The sequence below is a fragment of the Clinocottus analis genome, unplaced genomic scaffold, assembly GCF_023055335.1.
Source record: "Clinocottus analis isolate CAN_PGR_092001 unplaced genomic scaffold, fCliAna1.0.p SCAF_47, whole genome shotgun sequence".
Classification (NCBI taxonomy): Eukaryota; Metazoa; Chordata; class Actinopteri; order Perciformes; family Cottidae; genus Clinocottus; species Clinocottus analis.
Window position 1 is genome coordinate 600,791 of NW_027176204.1, and position 27,500 is coordinate 628,290.

Genomic DNA, 27,500 nt, shown 5'->3' on the forward strand with positions numbered 1-27,500 from the left:
CAAGCTGCTTCTTTCTAAATAGGCGAAAGTTCACATCCCTGCTTTGTGTCAGGAGTTCCACACATGTTGAGAGATATCCAACATCGCTGCACAACAAGCACCGGGTTAGGTTAGTCTTGACTAGGGTTGTCACGACACCAACATTATGGCTTTGATACGATACCTGCCATTAATATCACGATACCGATACTTACGATACTAGAATTCGATACGATACCATGAATACGATACGATACTGGCGTATTTATCTATGATAGTAATAAATAAAACATCTGTATGGTTCCCTTCTTGACCAGCTGGTTTCTGCCCAGCTTTTTGAACACTTGACAAATGGCATTAATATTAATATTAGCATACAGCAAGATATTAATGACAACTACATGATGCCATCATAGCATTGATTATACATGGCTATGTAGGTCTATTGTCCAGATGACTATATAGTTATTTCCATAAGTATGAGCAATTGTAGATAATAATACTCCATACTACAACAACAACAACTACTACTACTACTACTACTACTACTACTACTACTACTACTACTACTACTACTACTACTAATAATAATAATAATAATAATAATAATAATAATAATAATAATTTTACAGATGTGTGTTTGAGGTAAAAAAAACTAAAGCTATCATATGGGTACATTAAAGATTGACACATAATTAAAGGGTAATTTCTCCCTGACTGCTGCAGCTGCTCCATGGTGTCAGAGCCTTAAGCCCCGCCCCCTAAGCCCCGCCCCCTAAGCCCCGCCCCCTGAGCTGCCAGCAGTTTTAAAGAAGGGCTATTTTGAGAGAGTACCAATACTTAAAATATGCAAAATCGTATTGTTTGTAACGTGCGGGTAGCGCGGTACTTTTTTAGTATCGTATACCGTGCAACATTAGTCGAGACTGGATTTAACTGGGTTAACCCTTGACCCTATCCAGCCTGGGCGAACCCTGAACCCTTTTGGGCGGCTGTAGCTCAGGGGGACGAGCGGTCGCCTCGTTACCACGAGGTCGCCGGCTCCATCCCCGGTCCCTCCACAGTTCTCATGAAGTGTCTCTGAGCAAGACATTAACCCCTCGCTGCTTCTTCACCGAGGACGGGTCAAATGCAGAGAAGAATTTCCCCAAGGGGATTAATGAAGTGCATGTTTCTTTTCTTTTAACCCTATCCAGTCTAATGTTGAGGCCATTCATGTTTTGGAAATGTAATATGAATTCAAGTCAAAATATAGTGCAGAACTGGTACTGGTGCTATAGAACTGAACTGAAAGCCATGCAAATGGTTCTGAATCTTTTGTCATCACATTTCTCTTCTGTTTGTCTCATTGTGAAGGGTCAACCATCATCCTGAAGAGGAAGTTCTCTGCCTCTCAGTTTTGGGACGACTGCAGGAAACACCATGTGACTGTTGTGCAGTACATCGGAGAGGTGATGCGCTACCTCTGCAGCACCCCCAAGGTAAGTTATTCTTATTCTTGCTTTTGACTTTGTCCTGACATGTGGCGGATAGAAACACACAGAAACACAAGTCCTGAGTTCAATGTGGTTCAGCTTATTGGTTGTTTTTGTTGTGGGAGTGTTTGTGTGCATGTATGAAAGTGTGTTGTGTAAGTGTGCTCAAACATGAATAACTGACCGGAGGAACTGCAGTCATGTTTCAGGAGAAGGAAATAATTACACGGGTCAATATGCAGAGCTCAGAATATTTCAGCATTGGTTAAGTAGGAATATTTGTTTTGCAGATATTTGCAGATTTTCAAGTCTGATAGCAAAATGTTGCAACTATTTTAAGTTCCCCTTAAGTGTTTGTATGTCTCTAAGTATAAGTTATTCCATGTTGAACCCGCTTGGTTGTCTTTGTTGGAAAGTCTTGTCCTGTGAAACCTAAACCTTCGACATTCCTGCAGGGCTGGCAGGAGGGACGGCTCCTCTCAACCGCCGCCAGTAGAAAAGCCTCCACGGGTTATGTTTGTGGGACAGAATGTACAATTTAAGAGACAATTCAAATGTAAATAATTTCAGTTTTATTCATTTGTGGTTGTGACAGAGCCGTCATATTCAATATATTGTATGATCATATTGTCCCATCCTGGTATTACATTTTATCTCTTTACATGTCTTTTGAATGCCAGTTTTTCAAACCAGCTCACATGAGATCTTTGTCATGCGCTGAGGGTTTGATTTAGGTTTGGTTAGGTTTGGGTGAGGTTAGGTTTGGGTGAGGTTAGGGTTAGGTTAGGCATCATGTATTTATTCAGGGTTAGGGTTAGGTTAGGTTTAGGTTAGGTTAGGTTAGGTATCATGTATTTATTCAGGCTTAGGGTTAGGTTAGGTTTGGGTTAGGTTAGGTTAGGTATCATGTATTTATTCAGGGTTAGGTTAAGTTTGGTTAGGTTAGGTTAAGTTTAGATAACTGGCCTCCTCTTGGGTCAAACTGCTTTGTCTAGAGACCGCTGCTGTGGGCTGCAGCCAGCTGCCATTCAGACGCATCAGTCAGAGATAACTTATCAATCAGAACATTCCCGCCGCGCAGCACAGCTGGCGTACCGAAATAGAAATCGCTAAATCTCAACGATCGGGTTCCAGCCTTCTGCGTCATCGTCAGTATGGGTTTGAAACGCATGAAACTCTATGGATACGTGTTAATATCGCTGAATATGATGAGCTGGCGTTTCTAATGTAGCATCGAATACTTTCACATCACTCTGCTGTGAGAAGAGTCCACATTCTACATGTATGGCCATTCAGAGTATCTGGTTGCATCACATGAAGTTCAGTCTCAGTTTACCTCGTTCCAGAGTCTGTATCCGGTCACCACAGGAATAGACGCTGGCCTTAACTTAGGAAGAGCCTATCAAGTGACCTGGCAACCAGATTACTCTGGACGAGTCGCCTCCAGGGCCACATTGAAAGTATTTATTCTATATGTTCTTTGTTTGTCGAGGACATGCTATTTCTCAGACGCTGTGTTGATCAGAGAGAATGAAAAGCCTAATCTGGTGAATGATGTGTGTGTTATGAACACATGACTTCACATGTGTGTGTTTCAGGTTCAACTTGAAGTGACTAACAAATTCCTGTATAAGTCTTGTTGGCCAGCATGAAACTTTTCAGTGTGACGACTCTCAGAGACAACTGTCTTACTTTTACACGTTCTTCTTGTTAAAATAAACATTTTTAAGCTGATATGTAAGAAGAGATCACCTCTCTGTCACCTTTTCACCCAGATGAGTGTGCACTCCGCCGTGCATTCTCACTCTTCTCACCTTTTAAGAAGTGCTGGCGTGTGTTTTTTGGCCTCATCGCCACGATTCCCTCTGTGTTTGATACGATTTTTACCATCAGTTACTTTCAGCACTTTGACTATTACCTTGATTCACCCTCAAAGCATGTATTTTTGTAATATTTGCAAAATGCTTGATCTATCCAATTTTTATTTTGATGTGACAATACAGAAAGAAAATGACAAGGAGCATAAAGTACGGCTGGCCATCGGCAACGGGGTCCGAGCCGAGGTGTGGAGGGAGTTCCTCGCTCGCTTTGGGAACATTCAGGTCCGAGAGTTTTACGCCTCCACAGAGGGAAATGTGGGATTCATCAACTACGCAGGGAAAATAGGAGCTATTGGACGAGTTAACTTTTTTCATCAGGTAACAATAGAAAAATGTATAATTTATGTTTCTGTCAACATTCTTCCTGCCAATTACAGCCAATCAATGACTATGTTTGTAAAAGTAGTAATATGTGTACTTTCAGTTCCATATCTATCACAATGTCATGTCTGTCAGCATTATTCTACTCCATGTCTTTACTTCTTTGCTCCTGTAGATGCTGTTTCCCTTCACTCTTATTCAGTACGACACGGAGCGAGATGAACCCATTCGAGATGCGAGCGGCGTCTGTGTGGAGTCGCCCAGAGGTGAAAGAGCTTAAAGTTGATGTATATGTTTATGCTTGTTGCATGCTCCAACATCTTACAGGCTGCAGAGGTTCTTTACAGCCAAGTCAGGACCCCAGTAGATAGGGAAAGTATTTCATTGATAGACAACGGCAGTAAAGACATGCCGCTTGTCTTGTTTCTGGAGGTGCGACTGGACTGCTGGTGTCAAAGATCACAGCCGTGGCTCCTTTCGTGGGCTACGCCCAAAACGAGGAGCAGACGGAGAGGAAAAGACTCCGTAATGTGGTGAAGAAGGGAGATCTGTACTTCAACACTGGAGACCTCATGAGGATTGATGACGACAACTTCATTTACTTCCAGGATCGCGTCGGTGACACGTTCAGGTACAGAACTTCTGCACCCAGTGATTTGAATGTTCATCACTTACCTGCAGGGCCGAGAGCAATTCTTTTACAAATAGGATGAAACTAATGATTAAAAAAAAATGCAATCCATTATTATCCTTACAAATTGTATGAAATGTTGCTTGTTTTGCTCCTTTAAAGCGGCTCGGCCCACTTGAGTCGTGTTTTGTACTTTTAATAAAAAAATCCAAACCGATCAAAGTTGCCACTCATTTGTCCAACAGGTGGAAAGGTGAGAATGTGGCGACCAACGAGGTGTCTGACGTCCTGACGCTCAGCGAGTGTCTCAAAGAGGCCAACGTCTACGGAGTCCAGGTGCCAGGTGGTGCTCATGTCCTCACTGCTGTCACGGTGTCACCTCATGGCCCAGATGGCAGAACACTGAACAGACACGTTGATTCCTTCATGACGTAAAGAAATGCTCTGCCCGGCCACAGGACACGAGGGCCGCATCGGCATGGCCGCTGTCACCGTGGAGGCCGGGGCCCGGTTCGATGGCAGCAGAGTATATGAGCACGTGGTGACCCAGCTGCCTGCGTACGCCCGACCTCGCTTCCTACGAGTACAGGTACGCTCTTTCATACGCACTTCATACAGGTACGCTCTTTCATACGCACTTCATACAGGTACGCTCTTTCATACGCACTTCATACAGGTACGCTCTTTCATACGCACTTCATACAGGTACGCTCTTTCATACGCACTTCATACAGGTACGCTCTTTCATACGCACTTCATACAGGTACGCTCTTTCATACGCACTTCATACAGGTACGCTCTTTCATACGCACTTCATACAGGTACGCTCTTTCATACGCACTTCATACAGGTACGCTCTTTCATACGCACTTCATACAGGTACGCTCTTTCATACGCACTTCATACAGGTACGCTCTTTCATACGCACTTCATACAGGTACGCTCTTTCATACAGGTACGCTCTTTCATACGCACTTCATACAGGTACGCTCTTTCATACGCACTTCATACAGGTACGCTCTTTCATACAGGTACGCTCTTTCATACGCACTTCATACAGGTACGCTCTTTCATACAGGTACGCTCTTTCATACGCACTTCATACAGGTACGCTCTTTCATACGCACTTCATACAGGTACGCTCTTTCATACGCACTTCATACAGGTACGCTCTTTCATACGCACTTCATACAGGTACGCTCTTTCATACAGGTACGCTCTTTCATACGCACTTCATACAGGTACGCTCTTTCATACAGGTACGCTCTTTCATACGCACTTCATACAGGTACGCTCTTTCATACAGGTACGCTCTTTCATACGCACTTCATACAGGTACGCTCTTTCATACGCACTTCATACAGGTACGCTCTTTCATACGCACTTCATACAGGTACGCTCTTTCATACGCACTTCATACAGGTACGCTCTTTCATACGCACTTCATACAGGTACGCTCTTTCATACGCACTTCATACAGGTACGCTCTTTCATACGCACTTCATACAGGTACGCTCTTTCATACGCACTTCATACAGGTACGCTCTTTCATACAGGTACGCTCTTTCATACGCACTTCATACAGGTACACTCTTTCATACGCACTTCATACAGGTACGCTCTTTCATACGCACTTCATACAGGTACGCTCTTTCATACGCACTTCATACAGGTACGCTCTTTCATACGCACTTCATACAGGTACGCTCTTTCATACGCACTTCATACAGGTACGCTCTTTCATACAGGTACGCTCTTTCATACAGGTACGCTCTTTCATACGCACTTCATACAGGTACGCTCTTTCATACGCACTTCATACAGGTACGCTCTTTCATACGCACTTCATACAGGTACGCTCTTTCATACGCACTTCATACAGGTACGCTCTTTCATACAGGTACGCTCTTTCATACAGGTACGCTCTTTCATACGCACTTCATACAGGTACGCTCTTTCATACGCACTTCATACAGGTACGCTCTTTCATACAGGTACGCTCTTTCATACGCACTTCATACAGGTACGCTCTTTCATACGCACTTCATACAGGTACGCTCTTTCATACGCACTTCATACAGGTACGCTCTTTCATACGCACTTCATACAGGTACGCTCTTTCATACAGGTACGCTCTTTCATACAGGTACGCTCTTTCATACGCACTTCATACAGGTACGCTCTTTCATACGCACTTCATACAGGTACGCTCTTTCATACGCACTTCATACAGGTACGCTCTTTCATACGCACTTCATACAGGTACGCTCTTTCATACGCACTTCATACAGGTACGCTCTTTCATACGCACTTCATACAGGTACGCTCTTTCATACAGGTACGCTCTTTCATACAGGTACGCTCTTTCATACGCACTTCATACAGGTACGCTCTTTCATACGCACTTCATACAGGTACGCTCTTTCATACAGGTACGCTCTTTCATACGCACTTCATACAGGTACGCTCTTTCATACGCACTTCATACAGGTACGCTCTTTCATACGCACTTCATACAGGTACGCTCTTTCATACGCACTTCATACAGGTACGCTCTTTCATACAGGTACGCTCTTTCATACAGGTACGCTCTTTCATACGCACTTCATACAGGTACGCTCTTTCATACGCACTTCATACAGGTACGCTCTTTCATACGCACTTCATACAGGTACGCTCTTTCATACGCACTTCATACAGGTACGCTCTTTCATACGCACTTCATACAGGTACGCTCTTTCATACAGGTACGCTCTTTCATACAGGTACGCTCTTTCATACGCACTATATACTTTTGGAAGAAACTCTGCATTACATTTAAATTATTTGAAATATTTTAAAGACAAACATTGTTCAGTTTGAAAAAAAAGGATTGTGATGAAATTTTTACATCACATTTTGGACGATGCATTTTTCTGATGTGTGAAATCTTGATACTGTAAAAATACTGTGTACTGTATGAATACTGTGTACTGTATGAATACTGTGTACTGTATAAATACGGTGTACTGTATTTACTGTATACTGTATAAATACTGTATAAATACGTTGTACTGTATTTACTGTATTAATACCGTGTACTGTATTTACCGTGTACTGTATAAATACTGTATAAATACGTTGTACTGTATTTACTGTATTAATACCGTGTACTTTATTTACCGTGTACTGTATTTACTGTATACTGTATTAATACCGTGTACTGTATTTACCGTGTACTGTATAAATACTGTATAAATACGGTGTACTGTATTTACTGTATTAATACCGTGTACTTTATTTACCGTGTACTGTATTTACTGTATACTGTATTAATACCGTGTACTGTATTTACCATGTACTGTATAAATACTGTATAAATACGTTGTACTGTATTTACTGTATTAATACCGTGTACTGTATTTACCGTGTACTGTATAAATACTGTATAAATACGGTGTACTGTATTTACTGTATTAATACCGTGTACTTTATTTACCGTGTACTGTATTTACTGTATACTGTATTAATACCGTGTACTGTATTTACCATGTACTGTATAAATACTGGGGCTGCACGGTGGTGTAGTGGCTAGCACTGACGCCTCACAGCAAGAGGGTCTGTGGTTCGGATCCCGGGCGGGGTTCGGATACTGGTCTGGCAGGTCCTTCTGTGTGGAGTTTGCGTGTTCTCCCCGTGGCAGCGTGGGTTCTCTCCGGGTTCTCCGGCTTCCTCCCACAGTCCAAAGACATGCTGCATAGGTTAATTGGACTCTAAATTGCCCGTAGGTGTGAATGTGAGTGTGAATGGTTGTTTGTCTATATGTCTGCCCTGTGATGAACTGGCGACCTGTCCAGGGTGTACCCTGCCTTCGCCCCCTGACAGCTGGGATCGGCTCCAGCGCCCCGCGACCCCAATGAGGATAAGCGGTTAAGATAATGGATGGATGGATGTATAAATACTGTATAAATACGGTGTACTGTATATACTGTATTAATACCGTGTACTGTATTTACCATGTACTGTATAAATACTGTATAAATACGGTGTACTGTATTTACTGTATTAATACCGTGTACTGTATTTACCGTGTACTGTATAAATACTGTATAAATACGGTGTACTGTATTTACTGTATTAATACCGTGTACTTTATTTACCGTGTACTGTATTTACTGTATACTGTATTAATACCGTGTACTGTATTTACCGTTTACTGTATAAATACTTCTCGTGTCGTCTAGAGTGCGGTGGAGGTGACAGCGACCTTCAAGCAGATGAAGGTGAAGTTAGTGGAGGAGAGTTTCGATCCAGGAAGTATCCAGGACCCGGTCTACATCCTGGACGACAAAGAGAAGAGTTACATCGCGCTGACGGCTGCGCGCTACAGCCGCATCGTCTCAGGAAGCGTTAGACTCTGAGCGCCACGTTCACTTTCATTCTTCAGAGAATGAACCTGCAGCGACTGTACACCTCCTTTCTACTAGTACTCATGAGTAGTAAAATAATATGGATATTAAATAACTTTGTGAAAGGCTGCAGACGTGAGATGATGCTCATGCTTCATTCCATCTAATGTGTGGCTTCATGTACTTTCTGTATCCATAACAAGATGTACTAACAGAATACTTTGCTTTGGAAAGATATGAGTATTGAACGGCTTCACAGTGACAACATACACAACAGGAGGTTTGATGTTTTGACACCCAGATGACAACATCCAGATGATACTGACGACACCCAGATGACACTAACAATGACACCCAGATGACACTAACGACACCCAGATGACACTAACGACACACAGATGACACTGACAACGACACACAGATGACACTAACAATGACACCCAGATGACACTGACGACACCCAGATGACATTAACAACGACACCCAGATGACACTAACAACGACACCCAGATGACACTAACAATGACACACAGATGACACTAACAACGACACCCAGATGACACTAACAACGACACCCAAATGACACTAACAACGACACCCAGATGACACTAACAACGACACCCAGATGACACTAACAACGACACCCAGATGACACTAACAACGACACCCAGATGACACTAACGACACCCAGATGACACTAACAACGACACCCAGATGACACTAACAACGACACCCAGATGACACTAACAACGACACCCAGATGACACTAACAACGACACCCAGATGACACTAACAATGACACCCAGATGACACTAACGACACCCAGATGACACTAACAACGACACCCAGATGACACTAACAATGACACCCAGATGACACTAACAACGCCACCCAGATGATACTAACGACACCCAGATGACACTAACAATGACACCCAGATGACACTAACGACACCCAGATGACACTAACAACGACACCCAGATGACACTAACAATGACACCCAGATGACACTAACAACGACACCCAGATGACACTAACAACGACACCCAGATGACACTAACAACGACACCCAGATGACACTAACAATGACACCCAGATGACACTAACAACGACACCCAGATGACACTAACAACGCCACCCAGATGACACTAACAATGACACCCAGATGATACTAACAACGACACCCAGATGACACTAACAACGACACCCAGATGACACTAACAACGACACACAGATGACACTAACAATGACACCCAGATGATACTAACAACGACACCCAGATGACACTAACAACGACACCCAGATGACACTAACAACGACACACAGATGACACTAACAATGACACCCAGATGACACTAACAACGACACCCAGATGACACTAACAACGACACCCAGATGACACTAACAACGACACCCAGATGACACTAACAACGACACCCAGATGACACTAACAACGACACCCAGATGATACTAACGACACCCAGATGACACTAACGACACCCAGATGACACTAACAACGACACCCAGATGACACTGACAAGGACACCCAGATGACACTAACAATGACACCCAGATGATACTAACAATGACACCCAGATGACACTAACGACACCCAGATGACACTAACAATGACACCCAGATGACACTAACGACACCCAGATGACACTAACGACACCCAGATGACACTAACAATGACACCCAGATGACACTAACGACACCCAGATGACACTAACGACACCCAGATGACACTAACAATGACACCCAGATGACACTAACAATGACACCCAGATGACACTAACAACGACACCCAGATGACACTAACAACTACACCCAGATGACACTAACAATGACACCCAGATGACACTAACAATGACACCCAGATGACACTAACGACACCCAGATGACACTAACGACACCCAGATGACACTAACAACGACACCCAGATGACACTAATAACGACACCCAGATGACACTGACAATGACACCCAGATGACACTAACAATGACACCCAGATGACACTAACAATGACACCCAGATGACACTGACAATGACACCCAGATGACACTAACAATGACACCCAGATGACACTAACAACGACACCCAGATGACACTAACAATGACACCCAGATGACACTAACAACGACACCCAGATGACACTAACAACGACACCCAGATGACACTAACAATGACACCCAGATGACACTAACAACGACACCCAGATGACACTAACAATGACACCCAGATGACACTAACAACGACACCCAGATGACACTAACAATGACACCCAGATGACACTAACAACGACACCCAGATGACACTAACAACGACACCCAGATGACACTAACAACGACACCCAGATGACACTAACAATGACACCCAGATGACACTAACAATGACACCCAGATGACACTAACAACGACACCCAGATGACACTAACAATGACACCCAGATGACACTAACAATGACACCCAGATGACACTAACGACACCCAGATGACACTAACAACGACACCCAGATGACACTAACAACGACACCCAGATGACACTAACAACGACACCCAGATGACATTAACAACGACACCCAGATGACACTAACAACGACACCCAGATGACACTAACAATGACACCCAGATGACACTAACAATGACACCCAGATGACACTAATAATGACACCCAGATGACACTGACAATGACACCCAGATGACACTAACAATGACACCCAGATGACACTAACAACGACACCCAGATGACACTAATAATGACACCCAGATGACACTGACAATGACACCCAGATGACACTAACAATGACACCCAGATGACACTGACAAGGACACCCAGATGACACTAACAATGACACCCAGATGATACTAACGACACCCAGATGACACTAACGACACCCAGATGACACTAACAATGACACCCAGATGACACTAACAATGACACCCAGATGACACTAACAATGACACCCAGATGACACTAACAACGACACCCAGATGACACTAACAATGACACCCAGATGACACTAACAATGACACCCAGATGACACTGACAAGGACACCCAGATGACACTAACAATGACACCCAGATGATACTAACGACACCCAGATGACACTAACGACACCCAGATGACACTAACAACGACACCCAGATGACACTGACAAGGACACCCAGATGACACTAACAATGACACCCAGATGATACTAACGACACCCAGATGACACTAACAATGACACCCAGATGACACTAACAATGACACCCAGATGACACTAACAATGACACCCAGATGACACTAACAACGACACCCAGATGACACTAACAACGACACCCAGATGACACTAACAATGACACCCAGATGACACTAACAATGACACCCAGATGACACTAACAACGACACCCAGATGACACTAACAATGACACCCAGATGACACTAACAATGACGCCCAGATGACACTAACAATGACACCCAGATGATACTAACGACACCCAGATGACACTAACGACACCCAGATGACACTAACAACGACGCCCAGATGACACTAATAACGACACCCAGATGACACTAATAACGACACCCAGATGACACTAATAACGACACCCAGATGACACTAACAACGACACCCAGATGACACTAACAACGACACCCAGATGACACTAACAACGACACCCAGATGACACTAACAACGACACCCAGATGACACTAACGACACCCAGATGACACTAACAACGACACCCAGATGACACTAATAACGACACCCAGATGACACTAATAACGACACCCAGATGACACTAACAATGACACACAGATGACACTAATAACGACACCCAGATGACACTAACAATGACACACAGATGACACTGACAACGACACACAGATGACACTAACGACACCCAGATGACACTAACGACACCCAGATGACACTAATGACACCCAGATGACACTAATAATGACACCCAGATGATACTAACGACACCCAGATGACACTAACGACACACAGATGACACTAACGACACCCAGATGACACTAACAATGACACCCAGATGACACTAACAATGACACCCAGATGACACTAACAACGACACCCAGATGACACTAATAACGACACCCAGATGACACTAATAACGACACCCAGATGACACTAATAACGACACCCAGATGACACTAACGACACCCAGATGACACTGACAATGACACCCAGATGACACTGACAATGACACCCAGATGACACTGACAACGACACCCAGATGACACTGACAATGACACCCAGATGACACTGACAACGACACCCAGATGACACTAACAATGACACCCAGATGACACTGACAACGACACCCAGATGACACTGACAATGACACCCAGATGACACTGACAACGACACCCAGATGACACTAACAATGACACCCAGATGATACTAACGACACCCAGATGACACTAACGACACACAGATGACACTAACGACACCCAGATGACACTAACAATGACACCCAGATGACACTAACAATGACACCCAGATGACACTAACAACGACACCCAGATGACACTAATAACGACACCCAGATGACACTAATAACGACACCCAGATGACACTAATAACGACACCCAGATGACACTAACGACACCCAGATGACACTGACAATGACACCCAGATGACACTGACAATGACACCCAGATGACACTGACAACGACACCCAGATGACACTGACAATGACACCCAGATGACACTGACAACGACACCCAGATGACACTAACAATGACACCCAGATGACACTAACAATGACACCCAGATGATACTAACGACACCCAGATGACACTAACGACACCCAGATGACACTAACAACGACACCCAGATGACACTGACAAGGACACCCAGATGACACTAACAATGACACCCAGATGATACTAACGACACCCAGATGACACTAACAATGACACCCAGATGACACTAACAATGACACCCAGATGACACTAACAATGACACCCAGATGACACTAACAACGACACCCAGATGACACTAACAACGACACCCAGATGACACTAACAATGACACCCAGATGACACTAACAATGACACCCAGATGACACTAACAACGACACCCAGATGACACTAACAATGACACCCAGATGACACTAACAATGACGCCCAGATGACACTAACAATGACACCCAGATGATACTAACGACACCCAGATGACACTAACGACACCCAGATGACACTAACAACGACGCCCAGATGACACTAATAACGACACCCAGATGACACTAATAACGACACCCAGATGACACTAATAACGACACCCAGATGACACTAACAACGACACCCAGATGACACTAACAACGACACCCAGATGACACTAACAACGACACCCAGATGACACTAACAACGACACCCAGATGACACTAACGACACCCAGATGACACTAACAACGACACCCAGATGACACTAATAACGACACCCAGATGACACTAATAACGACACCCAGATGACACTAACAATGACACACAGATGACACTAATAACGACACCCAGATGACACTAACAATGACACACAGATGACACTGACAACGACACACAGATGACACTAACGACACCCAGATGACACTAACGACACCCAGATGACACTAATGACACCCAGATGACACTAATAATGACACCCAGATGATACTAACGACACCCAGATGACACTAACGACACACAGATGACACTAACGACACCCAGATGACACTAACAATGACACCCAGATGACACTAACAATGACACCCAGATGACACTAACAACGACACCCAGATGACACTAATAACGACACCCAGATGACACTAATAACGACACCCAGATGACACTAATAACGACACCCAGATGACACTAACGACACCCAGATGACACTGACAATGACACCCAGATGACACTGACAATGACACCCAGATGACACTGACAACGACACCCAGATGACACTGACAATGACACCCAGATGACACTGACAACGACACCCAGATGACACTAACAATGACACCCAGATGACACTGACAACGACACCCAGATGACACTGACAATGACACCCAGATGACACTGACAACGACACCCAGATGACACTAACAATGACACCCAGATGATACTAACGACACCCAGATGACACTAACGACACACAGATGACACTAACGACACCCAGATGACACTAACAATGACACCCAGATGACACTAACAATGACACCCAGATGACACTAACAACGACACCCAGATGACACTAATAACGACACCCAGATGACACTAATAACGACACCCAGATGACACTAATAACGACACCCAGATGACACTAACGACACCCAGATGACACTGACAATGACACCCAGATGACACTGACAATGACACCCAGATGACACTGACAACGACACCCAGATGACACTGACAATGACACCCAGATGACACTGACAACGACACCCAGATGACACTAACAATGACACCCAGATGACACTAACAATGACACCCAGATGACACTAACAATGACACCCAGATGACACTAACAATGACACCCAGATGACACTAACGACACCCAGATGACACTGACAACGACACCCAGATGACACTGACAATGACACCCAGATGACACTGACAACGACACCCAGATGACACTAACAATGACACCCAGATGATACTAACGACACCCAGATGACACTAACGACACACAGATGACACTAACGACACCCAGATGACACTAACAACGACACCCAGATGACACTAACAACGACACCCAGATGACACTAACAACGACACCCAGATGACACTAACAACGACACCCAGATGACACTAACAACGACACCCAGATGACACTAACAATGACACCCAGATGACACTAACAACGACACCCAGATGACACTAACAATGACACCCAGATGACACTAACAACGACACCCAGATGACACTAACAACGACACCCAGATGACACTAACAACGACACCCAGATGACACTAACAATGACACCCAGATGACACTAACAATGACACCCAGATGACACTAACAACGACACCCAGATGACACTAACAATGACACCCAGATGACACTAACAATGACACCCAGATGACACTAACGACACCCAGATGACACTAACAACGACACCCAGATGACACTAACAACGACACCCAGATGACACTAACAACGACACCCAGATGACATTAACAACGACACCCAGATGACACTAACAACGACACCCAGATGACACTAACAATGACACCCAGATGACACTAACAATGACACCCAGGTGACACTAATAATGACACCCAGATGACACTGACAATGACACCCAGATGACACTAACAATGACACCCAGATGACACTAACAACGACACCCAGATGACACTAATAATGACACCCAGATGACACTGACAATGACACCCAGATGACACTAACAATGACACCCAGATGACACTGACAAGGACACCCAGATGACACTAACAATGACACCCAGATGATACTAACGACACCCAGATGACACTAACGACACCCAGATGACACTAACAATGACACCCAGATGACACTAACAATGACACCCAGATGACACTAACAATGACACCCAGATGACACTAACAACGACACCCAGATGACACTAACAATGACACCCAGATGACACTAACAATGACACCCAGATGACACTGACAAGGACACCCAGATGACACTAACAATGACACCCAGATGATACTAACGACACCCAGATGACACTAACGACACCCAGATGACACTAACAACGACACCCAGATGACACTGACAAGGACACCCAGATGACACTAACAATGACACCCAGATGATACTAACGACACCCAGATGACACTAACAATGACACCCAGATGACACTAACAATGACACCCAGATGACACTAACAATGACACCCAGATGACACTAACAACGACACCCAGATGACACTAACAACGACACCCAGATGACACTAACAATGACACCCAGATGACACTAACAATGACACCCAGATGACACTAACAACGACACCCAGATGACACTAACAATGACACCCAGATGACACTAACAATGACGCCCAGATGACACTAACAATGACACCCAGATGATACTAACGACACCCAGATGACACTAACGACACCCAGATGACACTAACAACGACGCCCAGATGACACTAATAACGACACCCAGATGACACTAATAACGACACCCAGATGACACTAATAACGACACCCAGATGACACTAACAACGACACCCAGATGACACTAACAACGACACCCAGATGACACTAACAACGACACCCAGATGACACTAACGACACCCAGATGACACTAACAACGACACCCAGATGACACTAATAACGACACCCAGATGACACTAATAACGACACCCAGATGACACTAACAATGACACACAGATGACACTAATAACGACACCCAGATGACACTAACAATGACACACAGATGACACTGACAACGACACACAGATGACACTAACGACACCCAGATGACACTAACGACACCCAGATGACACTAATGACACCCAGATGACACTAATAATGACACCCAGATGATACTAACGACACCCAGATGACACTAACGACACACAGATGACACTAACGACACCCAGATGACACTAACAATGACACCCAGATGACACTAACAATGACACCCAGATGACACTAACAACGACACCCAGATGACACTAATAACGACACCCAGATGACACTAATAACGACACCCAGATGACACTAATAACGACACCCAGATGACACTAACGACACCCAGATGACACTGACAATGACACCCAGATGACACTGACAATGACACCCAGATGACACTGACAACGACACCCAGATGACACTGACAATGACACCCAGATGACACTGACAACGACACCCAGATGACACTAACAATGACACCCAGATGACACTGACAACGACACCCAGATGACACTGACAATGACACCCAGATGACACTGACAACGACACCCAGATGACACTAACAATGACACCCAGATGATACTAACGACACCCAGATGACACTAACGACACACAGATGACACTAACGACACCCAGATGACACTAACAATGACACCCAGATGACACTAACAATGACACCCAGATGACACTAACAACGACACCCAGATGACACTAATAACGACACCCAGATGACACTAATAACGACACCCAGATGACACTAATAACGACACCCAGATGACACTAACGACACCCAGATGACACTGACAATGACACCCAGATGACACTGACAATGACACCCAGATGACACTGACAACGACACCCAGATGACACTGACAATGACACCCAGATGACACTGACAACGACACCCAGATGACACTAACAATGACACCCAGATGACACTGACAATGACACCCAGATGACACTGACAACGACACCCAGATGACACTAACAATGACACCCAGATGATACTAACGACACCCAGATGACACTAACGACACACAGATGACACTAACGACACCCAGATGACACTGACAACGACACCCAGATGACACTAACAATGACACCCAGATGAGCGCTCAGCTCGTGCAGACGCATGTGCACAGGGTGTCTATACGTCGGCCATGCTTTCGTGTTTATTATTTACTGATATGTATACAGCCCGGTTATAAGGCAACAACAGACTTGCACAGACCTTTGTGCTGCAGAGGAGAAGTGCTGCTCAAAGTTCAGGAGGCGTTCTCTGAATCTGAGTCTGTGTATTCAGCTTTTGCGGGCGGCTGAATCTTTCAGGACTCAAACTCCAGCCGGACGGGGACTTTTCTTCTGATTAACAATGATTGCATATATTCTATACACCGCTCTGACAGGTTTGGCCATTTTACCGTTATTGCTTTTCTTCAGAAACCCTTATTTTTTTCAAGATCTACGTTACACGATTGCTGCGATTAAAATTGCAGTAAGTTTGAGACGCTTCCAGAAGCAGAAGCCCTATTACAGTATTCTGGATCGCTTTCTGGACCACGTGGCGAGGCAGCCGCAGAAGAAGTTCCTGCTTTTCGAGGAAAGCTCGTACACTTACAGCCAAGTTGACAAAGAAAGCAACAAAGTGGCCAGAGCTCTGTCCACGCATGCCCACCTGAAGGAGGGGGACACGGTGGCCCTCTTCCTGGGCAACGAGCCTCAGTTCGTGTGGGTCTGGCTGGCTCTCACCAAGCTGGGATGCGTCTCGTCGTTCCTGAACTACAACATCAGGTCCAAGTCTCTGCTGCACTGCTTCTCCTGCTGCGAAGCCAAGGTCCTCGTCGCCGGCGCTGGTAAGCTGCAAAGAGACTGAGCTGCTCCTCCGTGTGCTGATGACCGCTTTCCCACCAAAAGTCATTATTATTGTCACATATTCTGCATTTAACGTTCAGATAGCGTCCCATTTGTTCAACTGACAGGAGTCTTATCGATAAATGACGTTGTCCTCTTTTATGTCTTGAAAGATTATGTTTTAATCTCATCTCCACGCAGCTTTAGGAAGTGTTCCTATAGTTTGGCCGGTGCGAGACGAGAATGGCTCAACTTGTCATTGCGAAAGCTGGTTGAGGATGCTGATCCCATCACGTTCCTTTACAGCGTGAATCTGTAATTTCCCCACAGAGGGACTAATAAAGGACTATCTTATCTTATCTTAATCCATATTGTATGTATTCGTCCAACCATTTTCTTTTTTTGCTTGACATGATTGTCACTCAGTCCATTACAGTATGAAGGATGAATCCTGAGTCCGTTGCCTTGTCACATGAGCAAGCAGTCTGGATTCATTGAAAAACACGTGAGCAGTCTGGAGTCGTCTTTGTAACGGACTCACTGTTTGTTCATGACCTCAGAGCAGACGTGCAGGCTGGGGTTTGATCTGAATAGACCTGATTGCTCTGATTCTCGACACCGTTTTGATGGTTTTACTGTCACTGGACTGACCCCCCCCAAGCCGTCACTTCCTCTCTTTTGTCTCTCAGAGTTGCGAGATGCTGTGCAGGACGTGTTGCCCACCTTGAGGCAACAGGGAGTCCGTGTGTTTGTCCTCAGTGAGGACCTCGATGTCGAGGGCATTGAAAGCCTCTCAGATCAAATCCGGCAGGCCTCAGACCGGCCTCTGTCCCGTCAGCTGAGGGCCAACGTTACCAGAACCAGTCCTGCGGCGTACATCTACACCTCAGGAACCACAGGTGTGGCTTCACTGGCTATCTGTTCACAATGTGGAGGCCTGCAGCTGCACAACAGTACAAACTAAGCTGTCTGTTTTCCTTCAGGGCTTCCCAAGGCCGCTGTAATCAACTTTGAGAGGATATGGGCGGGATCTTTTTTACAGACTATTGCTGCCGTTGGCTCAGGTGACATCATCTACGTGTACCTGCCGCTGTACCACACCTCTGGCTTCATGATGGGCCTATGCGGAGGCATAGAAAAAGGTAGTTCATAAAACCACACAACAGCTCTGAGGAGTTTATTAAAGGTTAAACTAACAGGTAAATGACCTCAATTCACAGCTTGGTCCTGTTGTCCGTGTTTCAAAGTACGAACTCTTCCTGAGCTCAGTGAGCTTTTGTGTTGCTGAAACTTGTGCTTCTTCATTTCAGGCCTCACTCTTGTTTTAAAACGTAAATTCTCCGCCTCCCAGTTCTGGAATGACTGTAGAAAGTACAACGTGACTGTGATTCAGTACATAGGAGAGATCATGCGCTACCTCTGCAACACACCGAAGGTATTAACGCTATTGTGTATCTTCTGAGGCATTATTGATTGTGAAGTTCATGCGCAGCTTGAATAGTTCTCATGACACGAGCAGCGGTCAGACACACTGCTTTGTATTGCAAAAGGTCACGATGTTCATTACCCCGGTCTCACCTCTTCACTTCGTTCCAGAGAGACAATGACAAAGATCATAAAGTGCGACTGGCTTTTGGGAACGGGATCCGAGCCGACGTCTGGGTGGACTTCCTGCAGCGATTCGGGGACGTTCGTATCTGTGAATGCTACGGAGCGACAGAAGGAAACGTCGGCTTTGTCAACTACTGCGGCAAAGTTGGAGCTATTGGCAAAGAGCATTTTCTCTACAGAGTAAGAGTTCCCGTGTATAGAAGTTGTTTTTGTCGCAGTGCATCATGGGATAACTTTGCAGGGTTGGCTGGATGTCTTTGTCCAACCTTTAACAGTTAGCTTTATTCCCATTTAAATATTTGATGTAGAACAAAACCCAATTCTTTCAGATGGCGTGTCAGTACGCGCTCATCCGGTACGACACAGAGAAGGAGGAGCCGGTCAGAGACTCCAGAGGCTTTTGCATTGAAGTCCCCAGAGGTGAGCCGGCTCCTTCCCGCTCACCCACTTGACCTCTGACCTTCTGCCACAACCCGTGCTCACGGCTTTCACCCGCAGGAGAGACCGGGTTGTTGGTGGCGAAAATTGGAAAGAGAGCCCCTTTCAGCGGCTACGCCAAAAACGCTCAGCAGACGGAGAGGAAGAGGATGAAGGACGTGTTCGTGAAGGGAGACCTCTACTTCAACAGTGGAGACCTTTTAAAGCTCGACAACGAGGGATTCGTCTTCTTTCAAGACCGCATCGGAGACACGTTCAGGTGATGGAGGAACCCACGAGTCACATCCAGAACCCGTGTTACTCGTGTCTGGAGACGTTTTGACCTTTGCAGATGAACCTTTAATAACTCTTTTGAACATGATTTAATTGCAAAACAACTACACGATTATGATTTCATCACAGAAAAACTGAATTCAGGGTGTTGAAAACAACATTGACTTCATTCAATGTCTTGAACTCACAAAACCTGAAACTTGGTTGAACTATTGTTTCTGTAAAATGAAAACATGCTTTTCTGTGTTTGGATGTAAATACATTTATGTTTTAACTGTACGTGGTTCCCTTTTAAATAAAGATGTATATATATATATATATATATATATATATATATATATATATATATATATATATATATATATATATATATATATATATATGTGTGTGTGTGTGTGTGTAAATCCTAACACACTGTCCTCGGTGCTGAGTGAACACATTGCAGCTCTTCTCTCTTTCTGTCAACACAGGTGGAAGGGAGAAAACGTGGCGACCACAGAGGTGGCGGATAACCTGCTCATGGTGGACTGTGTGGAGGAGGCTAATGTGTACGGTGTGAAGGTGCCAGGTAATTATTCCATTGATAGAAGACAGCAGCTGAAAGGAGAGCTGGTTCATCAGGTCCGTATGGAGCCTTCTCTCCCAGAGCAGAGGGGATCATTGAAGATGCACAAAGGGCATATTACGGCTTATTGGTGGCGGAAAAGCACATCTTACTGAGAGCCTTTCACCTGACTACTGTATTTGTTTGAGTCTTTCGCCGCCCATCATCAACACCGCTAGTTATGAAGCGTAAAACGCATCATCTTTGGATTTTAACCTTGGACTAGGTCACGAGGGGAGAATCGGCATGGCGGCACTGAAGATCAAAGAGAACATGGACTTTGATGGCAGAGCTGCGTATCAGCAGGTGAAGAACTTCCTCCCCAGCTACGCGCGGCCGCGCTTCATCCGCATACAGGTGAACAAAGTCCAGCTCATTCATCTTATTACCGAACTAACACCGTGAAACACGATGTAACCGTTCACGTTGCTCTGGCAGGGCGTCATGGAGCTCACCGGGACGTTTAAGCAAATGAAGGCGAAGCTGGCAGAAGAGGGCTTCGACCCCGCGGTGGTCCGAGACCCGCTGTTCTACCTGGAGGAGAACCAGAGCTACGTGCCCATGACTCAGGAGATGTTCATCGCCATCGCAGAGGGAAAAACCAGGCTCTGAAGCACTTCAGTGTTTATTATCACATTTGATTTGAATGACACAGGAGGCCTAATCAAACTTAATGACCTGCACATTGAACATTTATGTACAATACATTCATATTGTGTACTAAAATATTTCAAAGGATATCATTTATTTTAATAAAAAAGATTCTGAATGATTGTAAGTGAGCTAAGCTATCCCAAATCATTGACACGGTTAGATAGTGAGCATTCTTATTAATATTTCTGGTGAGCGTCTGAACCGCTGCAGCGCTTCAGGGTCCTTCCGTGGGAGGAGGAGCTGCGTCGGCTCCAGCGGACGAACACATACAGTTTACTCTGCAGGTGGACGATAAGTGTTTTTGAGTGACCTGTGACACCTGGACGGGGCAGCACAGCTGCTGCCGGCCGCACTGCACCAACTGGTTGCAGAAACTGGGAACGCTGTAGAACTTTGTCAGCTTTTTCATGTCCTGTTTACCCAGAAGATTTGAAGGGATCTCTCTGGTCTCGCACACGGGACCGGCTCCCGCCGTCCATGGCGTGACGGGGCGTGCCCCTGTCGTGGCTTTCAGACTCGGCCTCATCTTGAAGGCGGAGCCGAACGCGGGACCGACGTAAGGCAGAGGCTCGCTGCTGCAGCTCAGAGATCGCATCGCTCTGCGAGGTCGATTCCAAGCCTTGTCGATCCACAGCTCCACTTCGGCCTTGTCCAGCTGGGGGGGCGCATCCTCTCTCTCCTCAAACCTGCTGTCTGAGTGGACCTCTTGGTTTTCTGGTATCCCCTCGCCTTTCCCTGATTTTGGTTGGTCTTCTACATTCAGAGCCTGTGTCTCAGCCAGAAGAGCGGAAGCCGTTTTGGAGATGATGCTCCAGTCCTTCAGGATGTCCTCCGTCATGCTGAACTGCGAGGTCACCGTGAATCGGATGATGCGCTTGGTGTAGATGTCTGCGGGGATGAGGTACATGGTGCCGGAGCGGGTCAGCCTCCTCAGCAGCTCCTGGGTCAGCGCGTTCCCTCCCTACATAGAAAACAACAAAGGCCATAAAATCAGAGCAGAAAAAAAGAAACGCTTCCAAACAGAACGTAAACACGTTCAAGGGTTCAGCTCTTATCAACGCTCTGCGCTTTGCTAAAACAAGTTATTCAGTAACTGGACTGTGAACAAGTTTCTCAACACTGATCCGTCGGTGACGCCGTGCAGACGTGTGCCACGCACTTTCAGACAGAACACCACCAGCCCGAGGTGCCGCTCAGCAGGGAGCTCAAAGTGAGGGTCGCTCTTGATGTGAGACTCCAGCAGCTTCGCCATCTCAATCCCCTGAAAGAGAAATGTACACGTCAATTCTGAGACAAACAATAAATAAGTCTGTTGGCTGGATCTCCCATGATGCACTTCCACCTAAAGGACTGACTGGAGACAAAGTCCATTTGACCTTCATTACTGTATTTATTTGTGCCGCTGAATGTCATTGAAATCCCAGCCGGACCATTCCAGATGGGACAGCAGACAGTTAGCATATGACACAGGATTTAAATATTAAATAATACATACTCTAGATTCAGGTATTGGACAAACCGATAAATTACATATATAATAATATTGTACAGCTTTCTGCACAATAATGCTGAAAAACACATTGGAAGGTTTACGGACATTAAAGGAAAAATGTAATTTGGAAAAGCTACGACAACATGGAGCAAAGAAAGAACTAGAAGAGGAAACAACTATAGGACAACGTGTGAGAAGCACCAGCTCTTCTCCTGGATACTAGTACTATATCTATCTATCTATCTATCTATCTATCTATCTATATATATATATATATATATATATATATATATATATATATATATATACACACACATGTTGCATTATTGTTTTGGATGCTTGGATTGTTTTGTTTGTGTTTTTATGAGTTTTACTTCTTCACCTGCTTAAACTTTGTGTGTTTTCTTTCCTTGTGGTCCTTGTCGGCCACAGCACTGTTCATCTCTTCTACCCTTTCTTCCTTTTGAAGCTTCTATGTTTTACCTCAATGAAACATCAACACAAGAGGAGTGAACGTACATGTCGGATGTGAGCCTGCAGCTTCTTCAGCCCGAAGGAGCGCATCACGAACCACAGCTTCAGGGAGCGGAAGCGCCGGCTGAGAGGGATCTGCCAATGCTGTGGACACATGAACACACTGTGAACACATGAACCATGCTCAGTGAGGAAGATATGCTGAGGACACATGAACACACTGTGAACACATGAACCATGCTCAGTGAGGAAGATATGCTGAGGACACATGAACACACTGTGAACACATGAACCATGCTCAGTGAGGAAGATATGCTGAGGACACATGAACACACTGTGAACACATGAACCATGCTCAGTGAGGAAGATATGCTGAGGACACATGAACACACTGTGAACACATGAACCATGCTCAGTGAGGAAGATATGCTGAGGACACATGAACACACTGTGAACACATGAACCATGCTCAGTGAGGAAGATATGCTGAGGACACATGAACACACTGTGAACACATGAACCATGCTCAGTGAGGAAGATATGCTGAGGACACATGAACACACTGTGAACACATGAACCATGCTCAGTGAGGAAGATTCTTGGGCGGAGACGGTGATACCATGAAGTCTGTGGCCGCCTGGGAGTTCTCATGCCGGAGGTAAACGGGGTCGACGGTGAACGTCTGTTGGAGCTTAAATTTATCCCTAACCCTGAGGAAACAAAGACGCAGCACATCACCCACTCAAGCTCCATGGAGCATGTTCATTTCTGTAGACGGGAGGTCGGCTGCACACGTCTTACTCACCAGAAAGCCGTGCAGTCAAAATGGACCATCATCCACTTTGAGGGGTTGAAAACAAAAGAGTGAGCAAATGCAATGCCCTCCAGGGACCAGCGCAGCTCCGGGCAGAAGTAGGCTGAGCCGGCGTACGCGGCGTCCACGTGCAGCCACACGCCCTCCTCTGCACCTGCAAGCAGACGGGGCTCAGAAGGCGTTCAGTGGAACAACGCGGTGTTTAAGGTGATGTGCGAGTGAACCTGGAGACGTACAGACGGGGCCCAGTTCAGACAGATTGTCAAAGGCACACACTCCTGTCGTTCCCAGAGTGGCACACAGCTGGACGGGAGCAAGACGAGTGTTACTGCCAGTCACAACAAATCAATACAGCCTTCTGTTCGTTGTTCATATTGTACATATTGTACAACTCAATCTTAATAATAACACAGATTACTTTCTCTATTCATACCAGTATTCAACATCTCGTTTCAATAATCACATTATATCAGCAGCAAAAAACAAAAACAATACAAAGATAATGCAAATCTTAGAAAATCACGCTGAGATCTTATTGTACAAAATGATGTAAAAAATAGTTCCCAGTCAGCTTAAATACCAAAAAACAGGTTTTGTTAAAGGCTACCGACCATGAAAGGCACCAGCCCCGCCCTCCTGTCTTCTTCTATGGCTTCTTTCAGCGCGGCTCCTCTCAGAGACAGGCGCTCGTCGGTGGGCAGGAACCTGATCTTCACCAGAGAGATCAGCCCTGCCTTCTCCACCGAGGAGTGAGCCTGTAAAGCGCATGGGATCGCTCAGCTGGATGCGTCTGATGGGCAGGAAGCCTCTGCAGAGGAAGCGGCGGTCTGACCTGATCTGAAGCGTAGGCCACCAGTCTGGCGTTCAGGGCCGAGGCGTCCGCGTCCTGCAGCTCGGGCCGCAGCTGCAGCATTTTGTCTTTCCTGGCCGCCAGCAGAGCAACCAGTGTGCTCTCGCTGACGGTGCTCTAGCGCCGAGAGAAAGGGAGGAAGCAACCATGATCACAAAGCTTCTTTTAATACATCCACAGATGAAGGTTGTGGCAAACCTGCAGAATGCCTCCGCCTCTGCTGTCAGGATGGTGGTGCAGGAAGAAGGAGGGGAGCGCCAGCGCTTTACACAACCAGTCCATCACGTTCATTTCCAGCTCTGTACACGCTGGGCTGGAGGCCTGTTGGAAGCCAGCACAGACACATCTTTTACAGGGTGGGACTTTACCGTTGGGATGCGGCGTGGCTCGTCCGCTTACCCAGGTGAATCCAACACAGTTGATGGCATCGGCCAGCATGTCCCCGAGCATGGAGGGCCAGGAGGTCAGGCTGGGGTAGTAGGCGTGCATGTGAGGGCTCTGCCAGTGCACCACCTGGGGGCCACAAGCGGACATCCTCGCTGCCACAGTTTCAAACCTTCGATGTGATAATGGCCGACGTTAAGAACTCACCCCCGGCATGATGACCGTCTCGATGTCCTTAAAGATGCTGTCCCAGTCCTCGGCCTCTGTGGGCGCGGTGTCAGGGAGCAGCTCCCTCATGTAGCCTGGCTTCACGTCTGGAATCACCCTCCTGTCCCTGATGGAGCCCAGGTACTGTGTGATGTAGTCCACCAGCTCCTTACCTGAGCAGGAACAGACACCAACAGCTGGGACCACATTCCTACTTCTCATGTATTGTGTCTATTCTTCACCAACCGTCGTTTCACTGAAATACAACAGCACGACATGTGTCAGTCAGATGGAAGCTATTACCTCTGCGGTTGTACTCCTCAGCCTGCATGTTGTGAGTCTCAGGAAGCTCTGTGCGTGACTTTGTTGTCTGTAACAGGGAGCTGCGATGGTGCTTGGTCTATTCTGCACAAGAGCTCATGGCACTATAAAGACCGCGTTGGGAAGGACACGCCCAGAATTGGTGACACGTTTGAGGCAAGAAACAAATGGCCATCACATGTCATAACTCATTATTTATTCTCCTCTGCATGGAATGGTTCCTTTATTCACATCGCAGTGACACAATACTGTATACGACACAATAACCACAATGCTGAAGTGAATCATCACGATAACATTTTGTAACATGCATCAAACCCTCGCTCCTGAAACAAATACGCTTCACGCAGAGAAAGAAATGTAAATCAAGCTTTTTAATTACCTTCAGGCGAACAAAGGTGAAAATGCTTAAACGTCTTTCAATATTTACTGAACAGACATTTGTAATAATTCAGCTA

The 27,500-nt window shown here is 45.6% G+C and overlaps 3 protein-coding genes across 4 annotated transcripts in view; 2 read left to right on the plus strand and 1 right to left on the minus strand.

The window, feature by feature from the left end:
- zgc:158482 overlaps positions 1-9,096 on the plus strand; it is an 11,549-nt gene extending 2,453 nt beyond the window's left edge. Inside the window, exons 4-10 of one of the 2 annotated variants that reach the window (XM_068599463.1) lie at positions 1,336-1,460; positions 3,458-3,652; positions 3,831-3,921; positions 4,088-4,286; positions 4,532-4,629; positions 4,745-4,875; positions 8,510-9,096. In XM_068599463.1, the coding sequence (XP_068455564.1) occupies positions 1,336-1,460; positions 3,458-3,652; positions 3,831-3,921; positions 4,088-4,286; positions 4,532-4,629; positions 4,745-4,875; positions 8,510-8,686 (1,016 nt within the window). In that variant the 3' untranslated portion in view covers positions 8,687-9,096. The remainder of the gene's footprint in view (positions 1-1,335; positions 1,461-3,457; positions 3,653-3,830; positions 3,922-4,087; positions 4,287-4,531; positions 4,630-4,744; positions 4,876-8,509) is intronic. The other variant, XM_068599464.1, reaches the window with a different exon arrangement.
- An 8,922-nt stretch (positions 9,097-18,018) lies between these two features.
- Positions 18,019-22,576, plus strand: LOC137801978 (long-chain fatty acid transport protein 2-like). The gene is made up of 10 exons (XM_068599465.1): positions 18,019-18,922; positions 19,610-19,819; positions 19,904-20,062; positions 20,231-20,355; positions 20,517-20,711; positions 20,861-20,951; positions 21,030-21,228; positions 21,713-21,810; positions 22,073-22,203; positions 22,285-22,576. Exons 1-10 carry the CDS (start codon positions 18,442-18,444, stop codon positions 22,456-22,458), a joined length of 1,863 nt encoding a protein of 620 aa, XP_068455566.1. The 5' UTR covers positions 18,019-18,441; the 3' UTR covers positions 22,459-22,576.
- Positions 22,577-22,714: 138 nt separating this feature from the next.
- Positions 22,715-27,101, minus strand: hdc (histidine decarboxylase). The gene is made up of 12 exons (XM_068599394.1): positions 27,025-27,101; positions 26,722-26,894; positions 26,530-26,643; positions 26,329-26,451; positions 26,113-26,247; positions 25,892-26,035; positions 25,517-25,583; positions 25,272-25,434; positions 25,086-25,176; positions 24,512-24,610; positions 23,660-23,761; positions 22,715-23,461 (listed from the first exon to the last, which is right to left on the minus strand). The coding sequence occupies exons 1-12, from the start codon at positions 27,050-27,052 to the stop codon at positions 22,715-22,717; spliced, it is 1,986 nt and encodes a 661-aa protein (XP_068455495.1). The 5' UTR covers positions 27,053-27,101.
- Between the last annotated feature and the right edge of the window lie 399 nt (positions 27,102-27,500).